At 40.1% G+C, this 23,517-nt stretch overlaps 1 protein-coding gene across 1 annotated transcript; it reads right to left on the bottom strand.

Moving 5' to 3' along the window:
* Positions 1-7,158: 7,158 nt before the first annotated feature.
* Positions 7,159-23,020, bottom strand: LOC131434674 (staphylococcal nuclease domain-containing protein 1). The gene is made up of 8 exons (XM_058601651.1): positions 22,583-23,020; positions 13,175-13,299; positions 11,959-13,107; positions 10,788-11,696; positions 10,602-10,698; positions 9,861-10,042; positions 9,442-9,568; positions 7,159-8,197 (listed from the first exon to the last, which is right to left on the bottom strand). Exons 1-8 carry the CDS (start codon positions 22,649-22,651, stop codon positions 8,087-8,089), a joined length of 2,769 nt encoding a protein of 922 aa, XP_058457634.1. The 5' UTR covers positions 22,652-23,020; the 3' UTR covers positions 7,159-8,086.
* Positions 23,021-23,517: the final 497 nt, after the last annotated feature.

Here is a 23,517-nt window from a genome sequence, read left to right as displayed (position 1 = left end):
TCACGATTGAATACGGTTTGTTTTTGATATTTATTAAATAAAAGTGACTAATTGCAAAATGTAAAGATGATTGTTTTAGATGTGCTCTTCGATTTTTGTTTAAGCTTGTTTGTAAACAGTACCGCTGAACTGTCAAGGATGAATACTTGTTCATTTCTGTCGTCACGACAAAAAACCTAATATGCTAGATTATGTTCATTCCGACATACACCCCATCCAACCAGATCTATTGCCAGATTGACGATTTTTTTCGATTGTTAATCCCAGAATACTCTCGTGGTGTCTACCCCAGTGCTACTTGAAACTAGAGTGCATATAACCCATATAACCAGAGTAACTAGAGTGCCTATAACCAGAGTGACGACATCTCATCCGTAATTTTGGCAACAATTCAAAACATTCCATTAGCTTTACATTGAATTGACAGGTCGTTTGCTCGTTTGGAACTGGGAGCTGTCATTCCAAACGAACAGCTGTCGCCACTCTGATTATAGTCACTCTAAGAGTAACAACGTTTCATCCGTAATGTTGGCAACAATTCAAAACATACACGGAAAATAAAAACTACCTATTATTTGACTTCTTTTTACTTAATTTTGAGTACTACCTTTCATTCGCTCCTTCAATTGTTGTCAAAATACAAAGAGCAAAACCACCCAACAGTGAGAGTTTCGTTCAATAAGCTAAAATTAAGTAAACCGTATTAACTTGAAATTGAGTCAATATGACTCAACTATAGAGTAAATATAACTCATCTTTGAGTATTTTTTTGCACGTGTCTTACGAAAACTACCTAGAGCCACTTTACTTAAAATTAGGTTATTGAACGAAACCCCCAAATTGGGTGGAATGTACTTAATATTAGGTTGATTTGCGGTTCCGTGTATAATCCGAAATGTTGGCAGTTTTGTTACTTTTACATTATATTTGACAGGTCATTTGCTCGTTTGGAACAAAGCTGCCATTCCAAACAAACAGCTGTCGTCACTCTGGTTATAGGCATTCTACTTAAAACCTTTGTTATTTGGTTACGGTTTGTTATAACCATAATCTACCTTTTACATTGGTTTTTTAAAGTTGACCTGGGGTAGAAATGTACCCCACGAGAGCGCTTAAGTTAGTGAAGATTACGGAAATTTGTGAGCCAAATATCTGAACATAAGCGCAAACGTAAACACAAGAAGAAGAGGAGCGCTGTGAGCAAGGTAGATCGATCAAGTGGAGGGCGATCTACGAAGCATCCGTGCGACGAGCATATTTTTTCCATAACATTTTCTTTACAAGATTTTTGTTTTCATTTACATGTATTCACAGACTAACAGACATGACAGTATGAGTAAATTCTTATAAAAATAATTTTTCGTGATGCACTAGTTCCACCTATATTGTACTGCGCGAACTATTTACTATCTGTACACCCCTTGTGTTATGTGAAAGTTTTTTTACTAGTTGGTTTCCCCTCGTTTGTCAACACCGATCAGCTGCTTGCAGGGATGCCTGATTTCATCAAAATATTTGAAAATGAATCGTCACAATAAATTATTGGATTATATTGATATTATATTTAACTTTTTCGCGATGTTGGAAGGTAATTATTTATTTGACTCAACGTTGTTCATCTAGACTATTTTATATTGTGTTGGTAGTTTTCACCCGAAATTAAGTGGCGGCAGACCAGAAGCAAGTAAATATTGTAACAAAACGGGTTCAATTTTGTATTGCGTTGGAGGATGAGAAGTAGGCACAATTATGTATATAGTTTTGGCAATATGTATTAAATCTGTATCCTGCATGAAATTCGCATGGACGTATACAAATCAATACATTACAGGTAATTCTGTATGAATGGCAACTCTGTTGGTAAATGAAAAAATAAACACAGTATAGATGACAGACAGGATGTTTTTGATAGGGTAACGTGGCGCCATCATGACACATGTGAGTAGTGTCCCAACTAAAGGAATATTCGAAATGACCGTTAAAATAATTGAAGAATCTAATTTGAGTGCATATGAATCGATAATCGCATCGAGATTGTTATAATTGTCTTTTTGCTTTGTGAAGCGATGTCGATATTTTTGGCTTCACGAAAAAAGAGACAAAACACAATCGTTATACTGGAATATGTTATAATTTTATACTACGCAACATCAATGTTTAATAGCTGGCAACATATGATTTCTCTTCCCTTGCAGCCCACTTTCCTATCTTTTGCATAAGTAAGATACAATAGGTCAACCTACATATGATGTTAATAAATTACATTTGTTACTCACAAATATATCGGAACAAATATACTTTTTAACTGATTAGGAAAACATTTGATATTTTAAAAAAAATCAAAAACTTAACAAGGCCACAAAAATTATCAAAATTATCGCTGGAGTTACAGCAAAATTAAGATAAAAAGACGTATTGACGTATTTAGGGAATTGTTTTAAAAAAGTTTTATATTTCATTAAAAATATAATGGAATATGGAATTAATGGAATGAAGGTACCGTTTATTTGAAAATACATAAAAATTTAAGTACTTTGCACAAATTTCAATTCGGGGTAAAAATTCACCCTAAAGAGCATTCACGTATAGAAAAAGTCACGAGAGCGTTCTAGGGTTGATAACGATTTACCTGATTTTTATTCTGGAATGAAAAACCAACTAGTAGAACTACTTTTACATAACACAACTGGTGTACTGATAGTAAATAGTTCGCGCAGTTCAATATAGGTGGAACTAGTGACCCACAGAATTTACTCATAGTGTCATGTCTGTTAGTCTGTGTTTGGATCAGACTCACGATGTAGAAATATTAGGTGTCTTGTCTGTGTGGTAGTCATTTTTTTCTCTGAAATTTTGCAGTGCGGAGATTTTCCCACCGAAAACAAGTATGACGTACCTTTGTTACGCGACCGCCTAACGAAGGCTATCACATCTATTCTGAATTTTAATCGTATCAGACTAATTCGATCGGATGTAAAAATTTGCATTCTCTAATTCGATCAAGTAAAATTTCGTATTCGTATGGAATAATCCAATTTGAACCAAATACAGAATCGGGGTGTATACCTTCATATGTAACCACCGGCCAAGACCCAAGGAATCCATGTAAATCACTTGTCATCTACGACCATCAACTGGCCACATGCCAATATAGCCAATAACCCGTTCACTAATAAATGAACGAGAACGAGAATAGCGATAAAAAGTTAACAAAATAATAATGGCTCCGTTTAGGCATTTGAGTATCATACCGTGTAAAAAAACTATTTGAAATTTATACTCAAATTTTGACCATTAATTAGAGTAATATATACTGTATCTCTTTCTCGGGCCCTGTGGTGGAGGAGGAGCACTATGAGGGAAGCTGAGCTGCAAGCAACCGGGCGGGTCATAGGTGGTGGATAATGCTTAGTCGCGATAGCAACTCGTTGTGACTCGCGACCCGAACCATGTAGCGGGGGCTGACTGCAGGTGTGGGTAGGACGAGGTAGTGGGCCCTACACGTTCTAGGCCTAAAAACCACAAGACCTAAAGTAGTTGGCCCTGACAAGGCGAGTTGGCGCCGCCTTTCAATATGCACCTGACCCAAATCTCTCTCTTCTCGCGGTCCTTCAGCGTTACTGCAAGGTTGGCGCAGGCCTAGCTAGCCGCCCATAAAAAGGACTTGCTCAGGAAGTTCAACAAGAAAATTCGGATGGATCTAATCGGCTCAGACCTTTGCGACGAAAACGGACAAGAGATTGGAAACTCGGTACGTGGAACTGTAAGTCTCTCAACTTCATCGGAAGCACGCGTATACTATCCGATATAGTGAAAGACCGCAAGTTCGACATCGTAGCGCTGCAGGAGGTGTGTTGGAAGGGGTCTACGGTGCGGGTCTTTCGCGGGAACCACACCATATACCAGAGCTGCGGCAACACACACGAGCTGGGAACAGCTTTTATGGTTGTGGGGGAGATGCAAAAGCGTGTGATCGGATGATGGCCGGTCAGCGACAGAATGTGCAGGTTGAGGATCAAGGGCCGGTTCTTCAATATCAGCATAATTAACGTGCATAGTCCCCACCTCGGAAGTAGCGATGACGACAAAGACGAATTCTACGCGCAGCTGGAACGTGAATACGATCGCTGCCCAAGACATGACATCAAGATCGTCATCGGCGATTTCAATGCTCAGGTTGGCCAGGAGGTGGAGTTCAGACCGGTAGTTGGAAGGTTCAGCGCCCACCAGCAAACGAACGAGAACGGCCTAAGACTCATCGACTTTGCCACCTCCAAGAACATGGCCATAAAAAGCACCTTTTTCCAGCACCGCCTCCTGCACCGATACACCTGGAGATCACCCATGCAAACGGAGACACAAATCGATCACGTCCTGATTGATGGACGGCATTTCTCGGACATTATCGACGTACGAACCTATCGGGGCGCTAACATCGACTCGGACCACTACCTTGTGATGGTTAAGCTGCGTCCAAAACTGTCCGTTGTGAATAACGTACGGTACCGGTGCCCGCCGCGGTATAATCTGGACCGACTGAGGGACACCGAGGTCGCGACTGCCTACGCGCGGCATCTCGAAGCAGCGTTGCTAGCGGAGGAGGAGTTCAATGATGCTCCCCTGGAGGACTGCTGGACCAGAACTAAAGCAGCCATCAGCAATGCTGCGGAGAGCGTCCTGGGATACGTGCCAAGGAGTCGACGGAACGAATGGTTCGACGGCGAATGCCAGGAGATATTGGACGAGAAGAATGCAGCACGCGCAGCGATGTTGCGTCAAGCCACCCGTCAGAACGTGGAATCGTATCGACAGAGACGAAAGCAGCAAACTCGCCTTTTCCGGGACAAAAAGCGCCGCCTGGAAGAGTCGGAGAGAGAGGAGATGGAGATGCTATATCGTTCTCAGGATACACGGGCGTTCTACAGGAAGCTGAATGACTCTCGCAACGGCTTCATGCCGCGAGCCGAAATGTGTAGAGACAAGGAAGGTGGCATCCTGACGGACGAACGTGAGGTGATCGAAAGGTGGAAGCAGCACTACGATGAACATCTGAATAGTGCACAGGCGGACAATCAGGCGTTGGAGGAGGAAGATTATGTCAGTGTTGCAGCCGACGGAGATGTACCAGTGCCCACTATGAACGAGGTCAAGGAGGCTATCCAACAGCTCAAGAATAACAAAGCAGCTGGTAAGGATGGTCTAGGAGCAGAACTCTTCAAAAGGGGACCGGAGAAACTGACGGAATGCATGCACCGAATAATCGAAGAGATCTGGGACAGAGAACAACTACCGGAGGAGTGGAAGGAAGGGGTCATCACCCCGATATACAAGAAAGGTGACAAATTGGACTGTGCAAACTACAGGGCAATCACAGTGTCAAATGCCGCCTACAAAGTGTTATCCCAGATCCTGTTCCGGCGCCTATCACCACTGGTAAATGGATTTGTCGGGAGTTATCAGGCCGGGTTCATCAACGGCAGATCAACAAACGACCAAATCTTCACTATACGGCAAATCCTCCAAAAATGCCGTGAATACCGGGTCCCGACGCATCATCTGTTCATCGACTTCAAAGCCGCATACGACACGGTTGACCGTGTAGAGCTATGGAAAATTATGGACGAGAACGGCTTCCCTGGGAAGCTGACAAGACTGATTAAGGCTACGATGGATGGTGTACAGTGTTGTGTCAAGATTGCGGGCGGTTTCTCTGAACCGTTCGAATCACGTAGGGGATTAAGACAAGGTGATGGGTTGTCCTGCCTGCTGTTCAACATCGCACTTGAAGGAGTTATGCGAAGAGCGCGGTTCAACATGCGGGGCACGATTTTCACGAGGTCCGGACAATTCGTGTGCTTCGCTGATGACGTGGATATAATCGGTAGAAACAAGGAGACGGTAGCAGATCTGTATACCCGACTAAAGCGCGAAGCGGCACGAGTAGGACTGAGGATAAATGTGTCTAAGACAAAGTACATGCTGGCTGGCGGAACTGAACGCGATAGGCAACGTCTGGGCAGCAGTATTACGATCGACGGCGACGAGTTCGAGGTGGTTGACGAGTTCATCTATCTTGGCTCAATGGTGACTGCGGACAACGACACCAGCCGGGAGATCAGGAGGCGCATTATATCCGGAAGTCGTGCCTACTATGGACTCCACAAAACATTGAGATCCAGGAAACTTCACCCCCGCACGAAGTGCACCATGTACAAATCACTGGTAAGACCGGTGGTTCTCTACGGGCACGAAACGTGGACAATGCTCGAGGAGGACCTGCAAGCACTCGAAGTCTTCGAAAGGAGGGTGCTGAGAACGATCTTCGGTGGTGTGCAGGAGAATGGAGTGTGGAGGAGAAGAATGAACCACGAACTAGCGCAACTCTACGGTGAGCCAAGTATCCGGAAAGTAGCCCAGGCTGGAAGGGTACGGTGGGCGGGGCATGTCGTGAGAATGCCGGACAACAGCCCCACCAAGTTGGTGTTCACCTCTAATCCGGCAGGTACAAGACAAAGAGGAGCGCAGCGTTCACGGTGGCTGGACCAAGTGGAGCGAAACCTGGATAGTATCGGGCGCCGACGTGGTTGGAGGCAAGCAGCCATGGATCGAGTTACATGGAGAAGAATTGTTGATCAGATAAAATCTTAAAAGATGTAATATCAGAAATATATACTGTATCTCTTCGATAGATTGACTTTAATGTCGTTTTCGCTTGATACCAAACCTAACCCAGTTTTCACCCCAACTGCCATCAAACCGTTTCTTTTAAGCTAGTTTCGAATCTAGTTTCAACGTTGTTGTTGCTAAGTGTGAAATCAACACAGTTTCGTGAAAAGTGTTTATTTGATGAAACTGCTCTGGATCAGTTTCAGTTCTCAAGCGAAAATGACATAAGGGTAAAAAGAAAATAGTTGCATTCTTTTTATGTAGGGGACTTTATACGAGAAAGAGTAATCTAGTTTTTAATGAATAGGTAATTACACTCCAATTTTGTATGGGAGTTTTGTCATCATTGCCCTTACGCGTTCATTAAAACCGGCAATACTTGGTAATAATGACTTTACTAGTTCTAGCGCAAGACACCTCAATTGAAGAAGTTTCGGATATTTCATACGTTTACAAAGACGTTTTGTATTTTTTTTGTGGTAGAGCAAATAGTAACTTGACGATTCAGCTTTATTAACTCCTGTTTTGATCTTGCGTTTAGACATTTCATAAATATATATTTTCTGTTTTACCAACAAGTTTCCATGTTTCTTACTTTTTCTGTTGTTGATTCAGATGATGCCATTTTCTGCATTCTAAAGCTACTACTGGATAAAACAAAACGTTTTTTTAATAGAAGCGAAAAATTACGAATTTATTTTACCCATAAACTCAAAAGTTTTAATAAAGTTTCGATTCTATACCAATAAAAAAAAATACAAGACGATATAATGACAAAAATCAATTTGCTGCAATTTTTTTCGGAGCTGTTCTCTCCATTCTTCCTACATGAAACGTCTCATTTCTGATATCGATAATTTGCAATCAATACAAAACAAAAAACCGACCTATGGTTCGTACTTGTTAGCATCACCGCTTGAAGTTTAATATTAATCAGACTGTTTGTGGTTGATGTTTGCGTACGTGAGTCTGTGTGATGGATTTCACTTCCTTTCCCTGCTAACTATCCTTATGTGAACGGGTGTGTGGTCAAGCGATGAAATGTGAGCATTTTTAATCAGCTTAGTACGGATTGGCTACTAAACTTGCCTGAAACTCTGTCGGAAAGGAGAAGGCCAGTCAGTTGTCCTGATTGTTCACTTGTTGCTTCGCCTATTGTTACTGTAGGTTGCTCCGTTAATCATGTCTGCCGCTTCTGCTAGCTTAGTGGATGTTTGGAAGTATTGATTGTAATGTTTTCTTTAAAAAATATAAACTGGAATAATATCTCAAAGAGTTGAATCTGTTTTCACTCTACACGCGTAGGTATATGCTTTTGCTTGAAAATAGTGTTGTTAATATATACGTGTACGTGTGTGTTGTTTTGTTTTTTTTCATGAAGGGCAGGGGATATATTCACGCTTCTTTAGACCGGCCGAGTCTAGCGGCCGAGGCCGAACTCTCCAGCCTGATCCTCGGTGCTGTCACCGTACTGCCAGATGCCGTTGCGATTCTTACGGGCCGACTGTTCAGCTTCCTTGTAATCGTTTATCTGAAAGAAAAAGTGTAGGTAGGTGTAAGGGGCTGTTGGTTTGTCTATAACATGGAACATTGCTGTGCATGAGCGAGAAAGGACAATGTATCTATACACTGGTAAGAAAGCCGCTGTGGGACATGAATTCACAACTTTCCTAGAGTCTCGATAGATATTGATTTATTATACCATCAATTTAAGATACAATCTCATACTTTATGTCGGGAGATTATATTTCATCCTATGATGGATTGAATAGAGTTCTATACCCAACATGCACGCATGGAAATAAAATCTTAGTTAAATGCATTTCATTACGACGAGCTTTTCATGATAGAGCAATTCCAGAAAGGGGTATAAAGTCATCAGCTTGTCGTAGCAGGCCGATTTGACGCAAACCTGACTTTAAAAAATGTATTTTTCATTTGTATCTGCTTTGAATCGGTGTAACTCAAACACCGTTTGTTTATAATTACCCCAATTCTGTGTTTCGTTCGAATCGGTTGCACTAATTTTTCTCGTTTTGCAGTGTACGTTTTTAGAGTGGTTCATTGTTTTCCTACTATTTCTTGGAAACAATTTTTGCACAAGTATCAGTTTTCTAATTACAAAGAAATACATTCGCACTTTTTAGAATTTAGTCTTGAATCAAATCAATCTTCTTATCTGTGCAAAATTAATGGTTTGCCACACTGAAGACGTGTACAAAGTTTCGTTGAAAACGGGGAAAGTCGATCTTTTCTGCTGAAATTTGAGATTCTGAAATTGCTCTCTATGAAACCGATTTCTAACAGCAAAATGACGATCCTTAGGTCATTAATTTTACACTGCTGTTTCGAGTTTTACGTTTCGCCTTAGACTCATCGGTACAAAAAGCAGTCTTGGCATTACATTCCTTTTGTGGAATTTGGCCTTTCTGTTTCAACAGACTTCGCAGCCGATTCTTAGCGTACAGAATCATTGCATGGCTAGTACTATGGATTCTACTGACACTAAGAACCCTTCTAGGTCGGGGCTCGAACATACGACAACTGGCTTGTAAGACCAGCGTCCTATGCATTGAACCGCCAACCCGGGACAAACTCATCGGTGCATGAGCAGTTTTTTTTTCACATCAAACTGCTAATGCACTGATGAGTCCAAGACGAAACGTAAAAGATTTGAAATTGAACCGAACCGAAAATGCATCAACCATGATTTTATAGCCACAAGATGTCTTCTGAGGTCTCCATATAAGTCAATAAAAAGCTCAATTCACTTACCAGCTTCTGCAGTCTGCGATCTTTCTTGCCCTTCTCGGCAATCAGAAAACCGTCGGCAATTAATTCCTTACCTACGTCTGACTTGGTAGCAGGATCAACGAGAGTTACGTGTTCGGCACCGCTGACGCTAGAAAAAATAGAAAGTTGAAAAAAAATGTAGTAGTCTTCCATACACTTAAGTCTACATTGGTTAAGTAGTTTTTACATTGTTGAACCTATTTAAGGCGATGATTGCTATGATAGTGACACAATCACGCTTAGGAAGGTCGGTTCGGAAATGCCAATAAGGACACTGTCCTTGTTTTACTGTGGGCAATAATCTAGAAGAATGTGACTTGTTTTTTTGTATGTGACGTCAATCCTTTGGCATTATTGCCAGTTTTTGTTCTTAGCGTTGCGTATTGTGACTAAAAACTTACCGATACTCGACGTTAAGCTGCAGAGTTTTGTTGAGCGTATCCTGGGCAAAGGCTTTGATTGCATCGGTTTTGTCGTCCGGGTCCGTTGGCAAAACAACTAGCGCCAGTGAGTACTCGTGCGCGTACGGTTTGTCCGATAGGAAGGCAGGCGGAAGCATTGCTAAACGGGTTGTTGGAAGAGTCTGTAAAATTGCACCATTTCAGTGAACCCATTTCAATTTAATTACATTATTGATACAGTATCGAGTAGTAGAGTACCTATATTCATCTCTTCGAAAACTATGTTAGCTTACAACAAAGCTAATCTAATGTAAACGTGACGAAAATAGGTACTCTCACACCGTATCTAGTTTGTGCGAAATTCACCAGGCCCGATTAGAGCTTAAAAGGTACACCGATTGCTTGAGAACCATCCTTCGATCCGAGGAGACACTTCCCTAAACACCAGGTCGCATCACACAACGAATGCATCTCGCAAAACGCGAAACGCTTGTTGCTTCCACGAGTCACCAGTGTTTCGGTCGGTATTAATCCAACGGAAGTGAGAAGTGGTGGTTCGGCCTCGAGCAGAAGGTTTAACGTCCTTGAACGCCATAATCGGAATCGGAGCTGATCGATGATCGCCAACAAATTATTCTAGCAAGCATATGACTCAAGCATTTCTTTCGGTGGTACAGAAATGGATCTAAGGTACTTGCAAATTTTCGACGTAATGTCATTAGGATTTGAGGACGCATTTACCTCGCGGTTGCCGTAGTCAACGTACAGGACCGAAGCGTTGCCACCTTTCTCGACCTTTTCCACCTTGGCGCGGTACCACTCGTTGTCTTCGGCAAATCTATCGAATCGCATCCAGAAAGGAAAATGATTAAATATCGACAAAAAAACCAGAAGAATGATGTACTAACAAAAGTAATAATTACTCACTTCGCCGCACAGAGATCACCCCGTCTTGGGTTGTAGGCTCCCGTTACCGGTGGCATTGCTCGGAATTCCTGGCGCAACTTGCTCATCAGTTCCTCTAACTTGGCGCCCTGTTCGGAGTGCTGAGCGTAGAAGTGCATCTCGGGTGTAACTTCGGTGACGACAACGTTCTCATATTTGACCTTTCGGTCGGCGGGAGCAGCCGGATCTTCCTTTTCTTCTTCGTTTTCCTTGTTCTCGTCTTCCGTCTTTTCTACGTAATCCTTCCAGATATTCTTGCGTTTCGCCTTGGCTCGGCTTTCCGCGTCCGCCAATGCACGATAATGTTCCGTCTTCTCAGCGGTGAAATGAACCGTGGCAAGACCTTCCTCGACGAGGGCCACCGAAAGATTGACGTTGTTTTCGGTCCACAACCACCCGATCACACTGGTAGCGGCTTTGTCCGTGGTTTCAATCTTCACGCTCACGTCACGCTGAAGAACTCTCTCACGGCTGAATTGCAGCGCATCGTCACCGAAAGGTTCACCTTCCTGTGCCTGGGCACCATTCATGGCAGGTCGGGACGAACGGGGACAGGAAATACCGGCCAAAAGGAATGTTACTAGACAACTATCCTTCGGACAGTAGATTCGGAAGCGGGAGCCACTAGCCACGAACTCGACCACTGCTTCGGTACGCAGTGCACGTTGCCACGACGGTAGGTACTGGTGCTTGATACGCGAGTGATCCACCGTCAGATCGTTGATACGATGCGTCGGAATGTCATCCTTCGCGTTCAAACCTTTACCACCTTTCTTAGCTTGTTCCTCTGCCGCTCGCAGATCGTCGAAGAACGGTGAGCGTTGATCGTTGTTTTCACGGTTCACAATCACATTAGCCAATCCCTTAGCGACTAAGGCTTCTGCCACATTACTGTGGAAAAATAAAATGTTTCAAAAAAAGGTTCAGGGAAAATGTTAATTTTTTGCTTATGGAACTCGAAATTTTGTTTCAGACCATCGAAAAGAATAAGCCATAGTGATAGCAGAGAACTCAATTTCAAAATGGCTGTCATTTACTCTACCATCACTTAATCGTAACAGTTTCCATTGGAGGGGAAACTCCACAACCTATGTGATGGTAATCAAAACACAAAATCGAAATAAACAAACATTAAACCTATGGCGGTACTTACACTCCAGCCAGCGTCACGGTGTAGTGGTACTTTTCCGGGAAATTATCCCTTGCCGGTGACACATAATCCAACGAACAGTTCACCTTCTTGCCGACAAGTTTTTTGCGCAGGAATTCGCGGGCTTCAAACAACCACGGAACATCGTACAATGGGCGGGATCCCTTGGCGCGCGGTGGTGGAGGGGCACCATCCTCAGTGAGACCACGGTTTGCCTCACGTGGTGGCCTAATGTGTGAAAAGAATACTTTCTTGGTGACGGTATTGCTAATCTTGACTGCGATGGCATCGCCATTGAACACTTCGGTAACCGTTCCAGCAAAGTCCTTGTCCTTGGTGTTATATGCTGCAGTCGGTGGTTGATAGTCCTTCCACAGACGCAGCCGATTGGCTTTAGCGTGTTTCTCGGCAGCACGCAGACGCTCAACACCTTCCTTCACGTAACGCATACTCCATTCGACGCAACTAGCAAATCCTTCTCGAAGTAATGCTTCTGCGATGTTTCCCTTCGGGAATATTATCGTGCCGACGAAGTTAGTGTTGGTAACCGATTCAAGGCGGATTTCTACATCCCGTTGCAATAGGCGCGACTCAACGAAATAACGAGCTTCCTCGGCATACGGCACCTCCGTTGTGGTGTCAGGTTTTCCGTCACCATCAAGCTTGAAACCAGGGCATCGAATTCCGGACATCATCAGCGTAATATGCTGGAAACCAGGCAACAGGAATGCACGCACGGTTGATCCATCGCGCACATGCTCGATGATGGCTTTGATGGGCTTACCGCAATATTGGTCACAGAACGCCTTCGAATTTTCAATGTTCCAGGTTATGTTGCGCACGTGTTCCGAGGGCGGCGAATCGCTCCATTTACCTTTGCGAGCTGCCTTGGCTGCATCTTCCAGCTCGATCAAACGGGCAAGTTCAGGCGTTTGACGGACACCGTCTCGACGAACACTCACCAGCCCTTCCGATATGATCGATTCCACAATGTTCTCAGCGGTAGCTTGATCCTTCCCGAGACAGACGTAGCCATAGTCACGGTTGGCATTCGGCGGGCGTTCGGCATAGAAGTACACCTCTTGGCCAATCAGCCGTTGGCGCAAGTACTCGCGAGCTTCCCAGGCATACGGTTCATCTTTCGTTGCATCCCTAAACGAGTGAAAATGCGATTCACATTCACATTCCGAACTGCATTTACTATCTCAATAATACTCACGTGGAATTGCTGGTTGGTCGGCGGGCAAGTTTCGGTGCGATCACACCGGAGAAATTTATTTGCTTCTCTGGTGGGGGACCACCCTTTGGTTGACCACGGATTATCAACGAATCTCCGGAAAGGACCTAAAACAATTCACAATTAATAACTGATCTGAACAGGCCGATAGTTGAATTCAAAATGAAGGCTAGGTTCGATGGCAAAAGGAGGATAGAAAAAAAACCGATAGCAACACATGGTGTCTCTGTTAAATGTATTTGTGAAATGCTGTCACCAACATACACATGCTGAAAAAGAACCTACCGTCATTACTTAAATTTCGGACTATTCAGGCTGTGAACCATTTTGCGAATGATTTTAACGTTTGGTAAAAAATTGACATTTCGATAGCTAATTTTTATCGAGTAGTTAAATTTGACTTAATCTCAATCGAACCAATTGCAGTGCACTGGAGCAGGCACGTACCTATAAGGTAAGAGTGCAAACATTAAATGGCTGGCAGTCGACTAGACTTACGGATGCATGCACGTATATAACAGGTATACAACTCCACTACTCGATCCAACTGATAACAGTTTAACGTAAACTGTTTTGCACTGGTGGGTCGAAGACGAAACATAAAGAAAACCAAATTTTCTTAGTGTTGTTCCACAAATAACAGATCGGCTGAAAAGTTCGTATCGTTTCTATGAGAGGGCGCCACTAGAATTAAATCCATACCATTTTCAGTTAGTATCAACTTTCAAAAGATACGTGTATAAATTTGACAGCTGTCTGATTATTAGTTTGTGAGATATTGCATTTTGAGTGAAGCTACTTTTGTTATTGTGAAAAAAATGGAAAAAAAGGAATTTCGTGTGTTGATAAAACACTACTTTTTGATGAAAAAAAGTGCCACCGATACCAAAAAATGGCTTGATGAGTGTTATCCAGACTCTGCACCGGGCGAAGCAACAATTCGTAAGTGGTTTGCAAAATTTCGTACTGGTCATAAGAGCACCGAAGACGATGAACGCAGTGGACGTCCAAAAGAGGCTGTTACCGATGAAAACGTGAAAAAAATCCACAAAATGATTTTCAATGACCGTAAAGTGAAGTTGATCGAGATAGCTGACACCCTGAAGATATCAAAAGAACGTGTTGGACATATTATTCACGAATATTTGGATATGAGAAAGCTTTGTGCAAAATGGGTGCCGCGTGAGCTCACAATCGATCAAAAACAACAACGAATTGATGATTCTGAGCAGTGTTTGGAGCTGTTATATCGAAATAAAACCGATTTTTCGTCGATATATAACAATGGACGAAACATGGCTCCATCACTTCACTCCGGAGTCCAATCGACAGTCAGCTGAGTGGACTGCACGCGATGAACCGAACCCAAAGCGTGGAAAGACTCAACAATCGGCCGGTAAGGTTATGGCGTCTGTATTTTGGAATTCGCATGGTATAATTTTTATCGACTACCTTGAAAAGGGAAAAACCATCAACAGTGACTATTATATAGCGTTATTAGAGCGTTTGAAGGACGAAATTTCAAAAAAAAAAACGGCCTCATTTGAAGAAGAAAAAAGTTTTGTTTCATCAAGACAATGCACCGTGTCACAAGTCGATGAAAACCATGTTGAAATTGAACGAATTGGGTTTCGAATTGCTCCCTCATCCACCGTATTCTCCAGATTTGGCCCCTAGTGACTTTTTCCTGTTCTCAGACCTCAAGAGAATGCTCGCTGGTAAAAAATTTAGAAGCAATGAAGAGGTAATCGCTGAAACTGAGGCCTATTTTGAGGCAAAGGACAAATCGTACTACAAAAATGGTATCGAAAAGTTGGAAGATCGCTATAATCGCTGTATCGCCTCTGATGGCAATTATGTTGAATAATAAAAACGAATTTTGGCAAAAAAATGTGTGTTTCTATTAAACGATACGAACTTTTCAGCCGAACTGTTAGGTTTTTTTTTACATTTTTTTTGTGCGCGGATTTCCGAAGTTACGCGGTTTTAATAATCGAGGCCCCGAAGGCCGACTTTCGACTTCGTCGAGATCACAAAATGTATGTGTGTGTATGTGACAAATAATTTTCTCAATTTTCTCAGAGATGGCTGAACCGATTTTTTAAAAAATGATTCGAATGAAAGATTTTAGGGCCTCATACAATTTTCTTGAATTTCATTTGGATCCGACTTCGAAATATGTGCAAATTTATTAAAAAATGCGCACTCCATTTTCCTAGGAAATTTTTTAACTGATTTTCACAAACATAAAATTCTTTAAAAAGTCCCCGAAAAGTCGATTCAGATCCGACTTCCGGTTCCGGTATTAGAGTGCGATTGTTGAAAATTTTCAATTTCATGAGGATTTTTCCACAAGCGATGGCGAAACGAGGTGCACATTTTTATAAAACTTATTGCTAAATTCATCTAATTGGCAGACCTTGTTAGTTGGTGAATATATAAAACTACTTTGGGACTACTAGTCCCCGGTTTCCGCTTCCGAAAGCATCGATTAATAGTGGAGAAAATTTCTAAAAACGGAATTCACTTCGATTTCTCACACGGAACGACCGAAATTAGCTCTGCGCCTAATTCGTATTACTGTTTTGGAATTAGTTGATTTTAATAACAAAATTTCCAAATAAAATTAGTTAAAATTAAGAATTTACTTTGCTGAAAAAAACTTTTATTTTTAGAAAATGTGTTTAGTTGGCGGATATCCATGACACAAACCAGCAATATTTCAATCCAACGCGAAATTCTCATTGACAACTAATTTTGTGACTAAAATCAGAAAATTTGTCTCTATTTTTCTATCACCATCATTTCTGAAGTACAGCACAAAGAAAACAAAAATGAAATCGGTTTAATCAACAAATTTATCAGCCAAAAACTCATGAGAAGTGTCAAAGCAAAACAATCCATTAAAAAGCTAAAAAGGATAGTCTGTCTGACAGTTGTTTTGACGCAAACTTTTAGTGGAAAGTATATTTATTCAGAATTTGTGCGCATTTGAAGCGATTGTGTGTAATAATGTTTTTACGCGGAACAGTGAAGTGGGTTTCGAATGTTGCACTCTAATTGTATATGTCAAATGAAGTTTTTTGTATCTTCAAACCTTCCGGGCTGCGCCATCCGGTGTACTACTTGTATTCGGTTTTCGTTTTCCAAGTGCTCAAAGTTTTCAGTAAGATAGTCGATTTCGTGAAGAATGAAAAAAAACAGTGATTTAGAAGAAAAGATTTCAAAAAGATGTTTATGTTTCGTTTATGTCTTTTTCTCCAATAGAACATCGTATTTATACCTGCCAATATAGAAAAGACAACCGCGACTGAAATTTTTTTCGTTTGTAGTGTTCCATCTAGTGGCTAGTAGTCATTACGGTGTTAACGTTTTTTCGGTGACAGAGCGCCAAATAGCTGCAAATTGCAGAAACCAATCCAACCATTTATGTTGGTTGAAAACAACGTTTTATTTCTCTAATTCAACTAAAAAAATTGTTGAATGGAAATGAAGTGTGCCTTAGCTAAGAAATGACAGCACGTTGAATTGGTGCCTTCAACTAAAAACTACAAGGATCAGCCCCATGGGGTTGTTCGAGCCGTTGATGTGGAACAAGGAAACCAAAATTTCTAATGATCTACAATCAAATAGTTCAATCAATCGTCACACTTGAATTCGCAAATGCACGAGAGACTGCTTAGATTGATCTTTATTAGGAACCAAAACCGAACACGCGAACCCAGAATATAGACTCTATTTGTCGTGATTCGTATTTGTTTTGTAGCCGACGAAATTACATCAATAGCCCAAATGTATGCAATTATATGTTTGTACACTCTAGCGATACGGATATCGATATTTAAGCTTCTTTTCGCCAAGCTTGTGTTCAAGTTTTGTAAGCAAGCAGTTTTTTTATAGCGTTTCTCTACCATTAAACTTTTTCTCATTATCAATCGAGTTCATCTTATATAAATTGGAAGTTAATCTTATGCACTCCATATTTACCCGGCGGTAGTTGTCAATTTCTCAGGCGAAACGGCATAACATGGAATTTCATCCGATCTTGCATGACACAAGATCAGAGCATACCAATTAAAGCTTTAAATGGTTTTTTGGGACTTTTTGTCTTGCTGTCTAGCAACAACCTACCTCTAGCAAGCTATGCGTAGCACTGAAACGTTAGCTTTAACTCTGCTTCTATTTATAGATTCGCGTGCTTCCAACAGCTTCGCTTTTGCATCGGTTGACCAATCAGAGCGATGCTTTCCCATTGATATATCGCTTACCCCTTCAAAACCGTCGTCTATGGCAGGGAAATCCGATATGCCGGAGATTTTTTGCAGACAAAATAGGACACTGCTAGCTATTAATCAACATTTCAATGATATACAAAGAAAAATACATGGCTATGAACATTCAAATCAATACGTAGAAATATTTCCAATCAAATGGTGACATGATATTAATAATTGATACAAAATTGACTGAGCTGTAATTGTTAAAAACCTGACCATATTTCTACGTGTATTTTTCTTGAGTTTCTAATTTGCACCCCTATATAGAAAACAAAAATGTGTTCCACATTAAAAAATAGCCGTTTCAACATATTTTTTTTGTATTAAGGGAATGAGAATTAAAAAATCTAAATTAGGAAAAGTAAGATTTTTTTAGTTGTCTCAAAAAATAACTAACTAAAATCAGAAAATCAACTAATTTTTCCGCCAAAATGCTGATTTCGGTCTTTCCGTGCAGCAACGGTTAAACCGATTTTCACGAAACATGTTTCAAATTAAACCTCTTAATGTCTTAACATCTACTGTGCATTTTCATCCTGATCCGGCTTCCGGTTCCGATATTATAGAGCGATGAATGTCAAAACATTCAAATCGTTATTCAAAATGACGATGCATGACTGGTACGCGTCGGTACGTGCGACTTTGCTCCGTTCGCAGTGTGCTTTGTTCAATTTCGTATAACGTGCAGAATTGCCACATTAAAATTTATATTTTTCAGGTGAAAAAAAAATGTAAATTTTTAATTCTTTTATTCAATTTGTATCTACTTGTTAGTGTAGTTATCATTTTGTTATTACAAGATGATACCGATGCTTTTCTATAACAGTACACTTATTGACTTTCTCACATAGAAAGTTTATACAATCACTTGAAAAGTGAGGGCTAAGTGTTCTATATCATTCGACACAGTTCATCGAGCTGAGCAATGTATGTAAAGGGTGATTTTTTAAGAGCTTGAGAACTTTTTTAAACAATAAAACGCATAAAATTTGCAAAATCTCATCGGTTCTTTATTTTAAACGTTAGATTGGTACATGACATTTACTTTTTGAAGATAATTTCATTTAAATGTTGACCGCGGCTGCGTCTTAGGTGGTCCATTCGGAAAGTCCAATTTTGGGCAACTTTTTCGAGCATTTCGGCCGGAATAGCCCGAATTTCTTCGGAAATGTTGTCTTCCAAAGCTGGAATAGTTACTGGCTTATTTCTGTAGACTTTAGACTTGACGTAGCCCCACAAAAAATAGTCTAAAGGCGTCAAATCGCATGATCTTGGTGGCCAACTTACCGGTCCATTTCTTGAGATGAATTGTTCTCCGAAGTTTTCCCTCAAAATGGCCATAGAATCGCGAGCTGTGTGGCATGTAGCGCCATCTTGTTGAAACCACATGTCAACCAAGTTCAGTTCTTCCATTTTTGGCAACAAAAAGTTTGTTAGCATCGAACGATAGCGATCGCCATTCACTGTAACGTTGCGTCCAACAGCATCTTTGAAAAAATACGGTCCAATGATTCCACCAGCGTACAAACCACACCAAACAGTGCATTTTTCGGGATGCATGGGCAGTTCTTGAACGGCTTCTGGTTGCTCTTCACTCCAAATGCGGCAATTTTGCTTATTTACGTAGCCATTCAACCAGAAATGAGCCTCATCGCTGAACAAAATTTGTCGATAAAAAAGCGGATTTTCTGCCAACTTTTCTAGGGCCCATTCACTGATTTGCAAGCGTTGCTCGTTAGTAAGTCTATTCATGATGAAATGTCAGAGCATACTGAGCAAATAATAATGCATGAAAATCATAACCTCAAAAAATCTGAGCAAATACTAATGCATGAAAATCCTAACCTCAAAAAAATCACCTTTTATCTGTGCGTGTATGTGTGTGAGTATGTGTCAGATAATCTCGTAGTCCCATAGGTTGCTATTGAATTTCACACCGTCATTTAGAGCGACGATGCAAAAAAGGGTAAAAAGATTTGTCTCAAAACTGATTCAATTAGTAGGCTATATTAGTTACTTACTAAACGAACCGACTTCGGCTGTACTGGTTTCAAGTTCCCGGTTCCAGAAGTACCGGAAATAGTGATCAAAAAGTTTAAAATGAGACTCACTCAATTTTCTCAGAGATGATTTGATCGATTTCCACAAACAGGCTCAAATAAAAGTTCCTATGGTATCATAGGATGCTGTTTAATTTCATCCGCATCCGACTTCCCGTTCCAGAGCTATAGGGTGAAGTGTGTTTAATCATTTAGTGTGATGATGCAAAATATGCAAAATAAAGAAAAATTCTTATTAACTTGACATAACTGTTTACAAATTCAAAAGGTTATGTTAGTTTATACCCAATGAAAGTTTCCTATTTTATTCAAGATTGAAAAAAATTTCTTCACTGAATCTTCTAGTGGTATTTTTGAGAATATAAGTAATATAAGAAAGGTATCATTACACCACTAGGTGAATTAAAAAGTTTTTTTTTTCGAAGAACAGATATTTTTAGCAATGTTTGAATTCATTAGCCAGAAATGAAATTATAGGATTTTTCATTTGAACGTAGGTTTATGAAATTTTACCTGCCATCTATGAGAAATCGAAACGTTTATGCATTTATTGGGCACTAATACACTTTTTCACGTGGTTCTTCTATGCTTCTATTCTTCTGTTATCGTAATTTTTTGAAAGTCAACTCTAACAGTCCAATATTTTTCTTGATTACACCAGATAACGATGATTCATGAATTTCTAAGACATTTGGCATCAAAACAAATTTTTGATTTCGGAAATCTCTAAGTTCGAAGTCGATTTTTCAAACAAATTTTTGTTGAAAAAACACCGAATTCCGATGTTTCATCAGTTTTATGAAAACATTTGGCAACCAAAAATTTGTTCTATAGTTTTGCGATAATTTTTGCGCGTATTTCCGAAGTTACGCGTTTTTTTATGCGGTACGTATCCCCCGCGTAAAAAAGACCGGGAGGATATCAATCATCGTTACTCATAATATTGAGTGTATTTGTTTGCACTCATTATTCCATAATTCTGTGACAGGATCTGGGTAAAATTAACCGGTCATGTGGTCATTGCACAGTGGTTCGGATCCACAATTTAGGGGGACAAATTATAATTTAGGTCAAATGATCAGTGTTAACAAAAGCCTTCTTTGGATTCAGACGGTATAAGGGTGGCTTTCATATCCTAAGGGAAATCCGAAATTTATTTTTCGTATGTATTGAGATCGCTTTTTTTGAACTGAAGTTTTTGGCATAAGTAGTTCAAAAATAGGCCGATTTGAAACTGTTATACATAAAGTTGAAGCAACCGAAAATGAAATCGCTTTCCTGCATTTCTTACACAATGCTTCTAAAAATGGTTGATAAAAAATGGCGAAGGATATTTTTAAAATTCTCTAAATTGTGTACAAATAGTGTTATTTTCAATGAACAAGGGAAATGTTTTTTTTTTTTCATATGGCTGTAGTCTGTAGGCTGTAGTTAAAAAATGATTTACAAGAAAACGGAACTTTTGATTCGTATGAAATTTCGTACCAAGAGAGGTAATTATGTTTCCTACCAACCGTCTATACATTGCAATATAAGCATTTTTCAGGAAAAAAAAAGCGAAACTAAGCTAAACCGAAAATCATGATCGCTCCTCATTTCACAGAATACAAATGCAATTAGGTTTAGATAGATTTTTTTTAACTTAAAACTAATCATCTTTTAGTACATGAAGAGTTTGTAGGGAACAAAATAATCTATCTTGAGACAAAATTTCAATCCAATAGAAAATAACCCTTGTATGACCAAACCTGAATCGATCTGTATAAGTTCTGTAAATAACAAAAACTTTACAACTGCTTCACTGAAAATTATTTTACCAATTTTTTGCGGATAAATCATTCATTGTCGAGCTCTTCTATAAGCTACCCAAAATTAGGTCGTTATCTACTCAAACTTTGACTTGATCGTAAAATATGGTTAGCGTACTTTGTTATGGCATAACACTTGACTAAATTTAAATTTATCTAAATTTGTTACATAAAATTGGGGAAATGCACTTTAGTTGATTTTAGGTAGGTTTTGACCCAACATTTGGGAGATGTCTTTCGATTCAAACATCTAATTTTTTCGTTTCTTATTCTCGAAAGGAGGAGGGAAAAAGTATCCTTCCCAATTTTCAGTTAGTTTCGTTTCGTTTCTATAGAAAATTTGTTTTGGCTTCGGTCAACAATTACTATTCGTTTCGAATGTTTTTTTTTATATAACTCCTGTACTTCGTAAAAGTATTAATGTATGGATTTTTTGTTAAAAGTTCCTCAAGTTGAAATTGAAATACTTGAAGTCGATAAATGATCCGCTTCGTCCTTTATAACTCGTTGAGCGGAATTAGATTTAACAATATGTTATAACAATAGAATCTGCTTGTTGTTCTAATTCCCTAGCCAATTTAAATTTTGATATATTAAACCCACAACAGATTTGATCATGGGATTAGTGCTTCTTCAATTATTCACACGACCAGAGATTCAAAGATTAATAGGAGGTACAGTTCGAATTTTGCTATATGAGCAGTTTCATAGGTACAATATGGAATAAATTTAAATCCACAGACGACATTGCAGCCTTAGGGGTCATCAGTTGGTAATCTTATTTTGGCAAAAAAAACAGCATGCTGACGTAAGGAAAATCCTATTTCCAATGCCAACATCTGCTGGACAACTTTCACCTTGTTTTGGGACTTACTTTCACTATCCGCTTACCCAACCCCATTAAGAAACATCGCCTCCAGTAGGAGGGAGTTCCAACAAAGGTGTGCATCCGAATTTTCTACTAACTCCTACCTCATGCGCTGGATGTCTCTGGAGATAAGCAGTTCGAACATCATTGCAGCAATTCTTTGCTTTGATTAAAAACTGTTCACGTAGGACCTAGTAGCCAACGATAGCTATAGACATAATGCCAAGTTGGCACCAACACCGCAGCAGCAGCAGTGAAAAGTAAGTCGATAGTAACGAAAGGCGATAGAAACGAGTGTGGGATTTTTTTTGCATCGACTTTGGGCTTTCTAGACTTCAAATCTGATTTGTTCCGAGGTGGTTCCTAGGAATACTAACCTGTTTCACAATTCCTTTCTTAAGAACCGGCGCAGGGGCGGCGGCAGCAGCAGCTTGAGTTCCACTCATTTTTCAGATTCCTTTTTCTGTAAGCGGTTTGATGGGTTACGATTCACACACGCACTCAACAAAGGAACACTTCACAGTTCGCACGATTGGAATCTGTCCGAAGCAAAACTGCAGTCCTGCAGCAGGATGTCTTTACCGTATTTTAGCGCTTTGCAATTATAATAATCCAAATACAAAGAAACACACGTAGAAAAGTTACACGCAGTCACCTCTCACTATTCTTATGGTTGTTGCATTTGCACGGCACGAGATCGCTGTAAAAAGTGGGCCTTACTAAAAAGCCGCAGCACTATGAAATGCAAAGGCAAGAAGCTCCGCTCCGATGGCCAACTCGAAACCTGTGCGAAAGGGAAAAAGTAGACAAAAGTTGCCTGTTGGCTGACAGTTATCCACGCATAACTGTCAATTCGGGCTGTCAAATTGAAAAGTTTGGTGTACTGTGGTACATCCGGAAAGCTTTCAATTGCATACTCCCTAATGAAAATCAGACAGTTTACTATTCTCGCGTAAACCTTCGCTGAACCTACAAATCACGTAGAAGTTATCCTAATAAATATATATTTTTCTATATGACTTAACATGTGCGAATCAACTAGATTTATGAAATATGAATAGGATTGCATTCATTGGAACAATCACTTACATGTTATGTGAAATTCTAATGACATTTACTGTTTTTCCTAATATTGCTTGGGTGAAATCGAAAGAAAAATCATGAGGTTTATTATTACCTTTTAAGTACCGATAATTGATACTGATAATTAACGTCACATATCATTCAATTTACCTCAATTGGGTAGATTTTAACATTCTCTAAGAGATTTTCATGTAATCAAAACAAAATTATTTTCTTTTGTTTAATGCAT

This window comes from Malaya genurostris, chromosome 3 (assembly GCF_030247185.1).
Source record: "Malaya genurostris strain Urasoe2022 chromosome 3, Malgen_1.1, whole genome shotgun sequence".
Classification (NCBI taxonomy): domain Eukaryota; kingdom Metazoa; phylum Arthropoda; class Insecta; order Diptera; family Culicidae; genus Malaya; species Malaya genurostris.
This window is presented reverse-complemented; position numbering and strand designations above follow the sequence as displayed.